The sequence below is a fragment of the Exserohilum turcica genome (assembly GCF_000359705.1).
Source record: "Exserohilum turcica Et28A unplaced genomic scaffold SETTUscaffold_4, whole genome shotgun sequence".
Taxonomy (NCBI): domain Eukaryota; kingdom Fungi; phylum Ascomycota; class Dothideomycetes; order Pleosporales; family Pleosporaceae; genus Exserohilum; species Exserohilum turcicum.
The window spans coordinates 1,422,942-1,425,403 of record NW_007360247.1 but is presented as its reverse complement, the minus strand read 5'-3'; the positions used below and the strand labels follow the sequence as shown (position 1 = coordinate 1,425,403).

Genomic DNA, 2,462 nt, shown 5'->3' with positions numbered 1-2,462 from the left:
CCGCCAAGACGAGACATCCGCCAAGACTGGGAGTGGCAGTGGTCGTTGGGATGGTATGCCATCCCAGACATCCCGCCAAGAGGCAGAAAGATGGGATGGACAGGATGGCAGGACTGGAAAGCAATGGGTATAAGAATGTGTTGGATTTCATTATTACACTCGTTGTGGTCAACTTATTATACTGTACTCTCTTACAAGTTCTTTACTTAACAAGATTGGTACTTTGTTATTCTATCTTACTATAGAATTGATTGTCTTTACTATCGGTTAAACCTCCATAACTCTTTTCCACTTGAATTACTCGGCAATCACACAGCTTACCACGAACCCGCTGACTCGCCCTAACCCGGATCGAGTCCTAGCTAAGTATAGTCGAACCCCGTGTAACACTTTGACCACCACCGAATTCAGTGGAGGAGTTTAACCCATAGTCGCTCGAATAAGATTACCATAATGGCCCACAACGGAAACCAGTTTACCCAGGGACAGGAGCCTACGGTAGCGGCCCCTACGCCCTCACTAGCTCTCGACGACGAGATGCTCGAAGGAAGTGGTTCGGACTCCGACTCCTCAGACGAAGAGAGGAACAATGCGAGCCAGGCCGAGGTACGAGATCTTAAGCGAAGGCTACGCATGCAGGAAAAGCAGCATAGCGACCAAGCCAAGCAAATGGCGGCTATGCAGGAAATGATGGCCTAGATGGTAAGCTAGCTTATGGCTACGCCTAACGAAAAACCACCCCCAAAACCCAAAATGGCAGTACCCGAGAAATACGAAGGAGGACGAAACGAACTAAGGACGTTCCTCACTAACATCGACTTGTACTGTGGATTCAACTAAGTACCCAACGACTAGAAAAAGATCCTAATAGCCAACACACACATAAAGGGCAAAGCAGCCATGTGGATGCAGCCATACGTTGAGGATTTCCTGACCTCACCCACCACCTACAGAACTAGGGAAGAAACTAAGGCCTTGTTTAAGGATTGGGAAAGTTTTAAGGAAGAAATAGGACGCATCTTTGGGGAAGTAGACGCAAAGAACTAAGCAGAGAAAGCAATTACTCGCTTGAGGCAAACCAAGTCCGTATCAGCGTACACAGCCGAGTTCAAACAGCTCCAAGCTAGAATCGACTAGGACGACGCAGCACTTCGAACGGTATTCGAAGCCGGACTCAAGGACAATGTCAAAGACGGTCTTGTGCACCACGACAAACCTAATACACTTCATAAGCTAGTAGAGCTAGCTACCCGAATCGACAACCGACTGTGGGAACGAGCCCAGCAAAAGGGACGATTCCAACCCACGGTGGCCAACATGAAGAAACAACGAAACCGAACAGACAGGGACAGTGACACTGTTATGACTGGTAAAGTCCAAGACAAGAACAAAAACAAGAAGAACCCATAGAAGAACCAAGATGGTGTCTCCAAGGACGAACGACAAAAACGCTTCGACAACAAGGCATGTCTCTGATGCGGCGAAGTAGGACACTTCCGCAGAGACTGCCCAAAGAACGAAACCAGCAAGCAAGCAGTAGTCAAGGTCAAGATGATCAGACTATCCACGCCATACCCCAGACACGATCTCACGTCAGAAGACAATCTTAGCGATGTAGACCTATATGACGAGGCGCAAAGAGCCACTAGCCCAGAATACGTAGTCATCCCTAAACTGGCCCAGCCAAGCATCAAATAGGACATACCCCAGGCGGAGGACTGGACCGTTAGCGGCACGGACGCTCTACAACGATTGGCCCAAGGACAGTGTTAGACATGTAGAGACAACACACACCAAGCCAACGACTGTATCTCCAAAATAGGAAGAATAGTCGTCACGGGACCAAACGCCACCGAGATCATACAACAAGCACAAAGAGAGCAACCATACTTTATAGAGCCAGCTGAGGCCTTAGACTAGGAAGCACCCTAGAAAGGTTAACGCACGAAACACAAGGACCTGCATTGGGTCGACTGCAAACACAAGAGATGTAGTCATCATGAACGCGCAAGGCACGCATCAGGATACGGTGGAGACGAATGCTGCCATGCACAACTAGAACACCACGAATGCTTCGTTAAAGGATGCTATACCCACGAGCTAGAGAAGGAAAAAGAAGCTCACCAAAAGCTGTGCTGGATTAACTGCACAAACGACTGTGCGTTCCACCACGAACAACGAAAGGATGCGGAGAAGGTAGACGACTTCTACCACAGCACCCTTATGCCCGAGGAATGTAAGGCAAAGGATTGTCGAATGCACACTAGGCTAGGCCAAGAAGAGACTCAAAGAATTAGGCCACAACCAAAAGAGGTAGCGAACGACACTCCAAAGGAGATACCTCACCAGAACATTTATTAGAGATTCTGTTACGAAGACTGATGTAATGTTCACTATAACGCCAAGTACAGCGCGGGATATTTTCCCCAGGAAAGGAAGAAGTCGCAGAAAGGACGACTCTC

General features: G+C 48.4%; 1 protein-coding gene across 1 annotated transcript; it reads left to right on the top strand.

Moving 5' to 3' along the window:
* Positions 1-453: 453 nt before the first annotated feature.
* SETTUDRAFT_21413 (uncharacterized protein) lies at positions 454-1,698 on the top strand (the record flags this gene model as incomplete). Its single annotated transcript, XM_008029821.1, has 3 exons — positions 454-606; positions 1,138-1,369; positions 1,490-1,698. The coding sequence occupies 3 exons, from the start codon at positions 454-456 to the stop codon at positions 1,696-1,698; spliced, it is 594 nt and encodes a 197-aa protein (XP_008028012.1).
* Between the last annotated feature and the right edge of the window lie 764 nt (positions 1,699-2,462).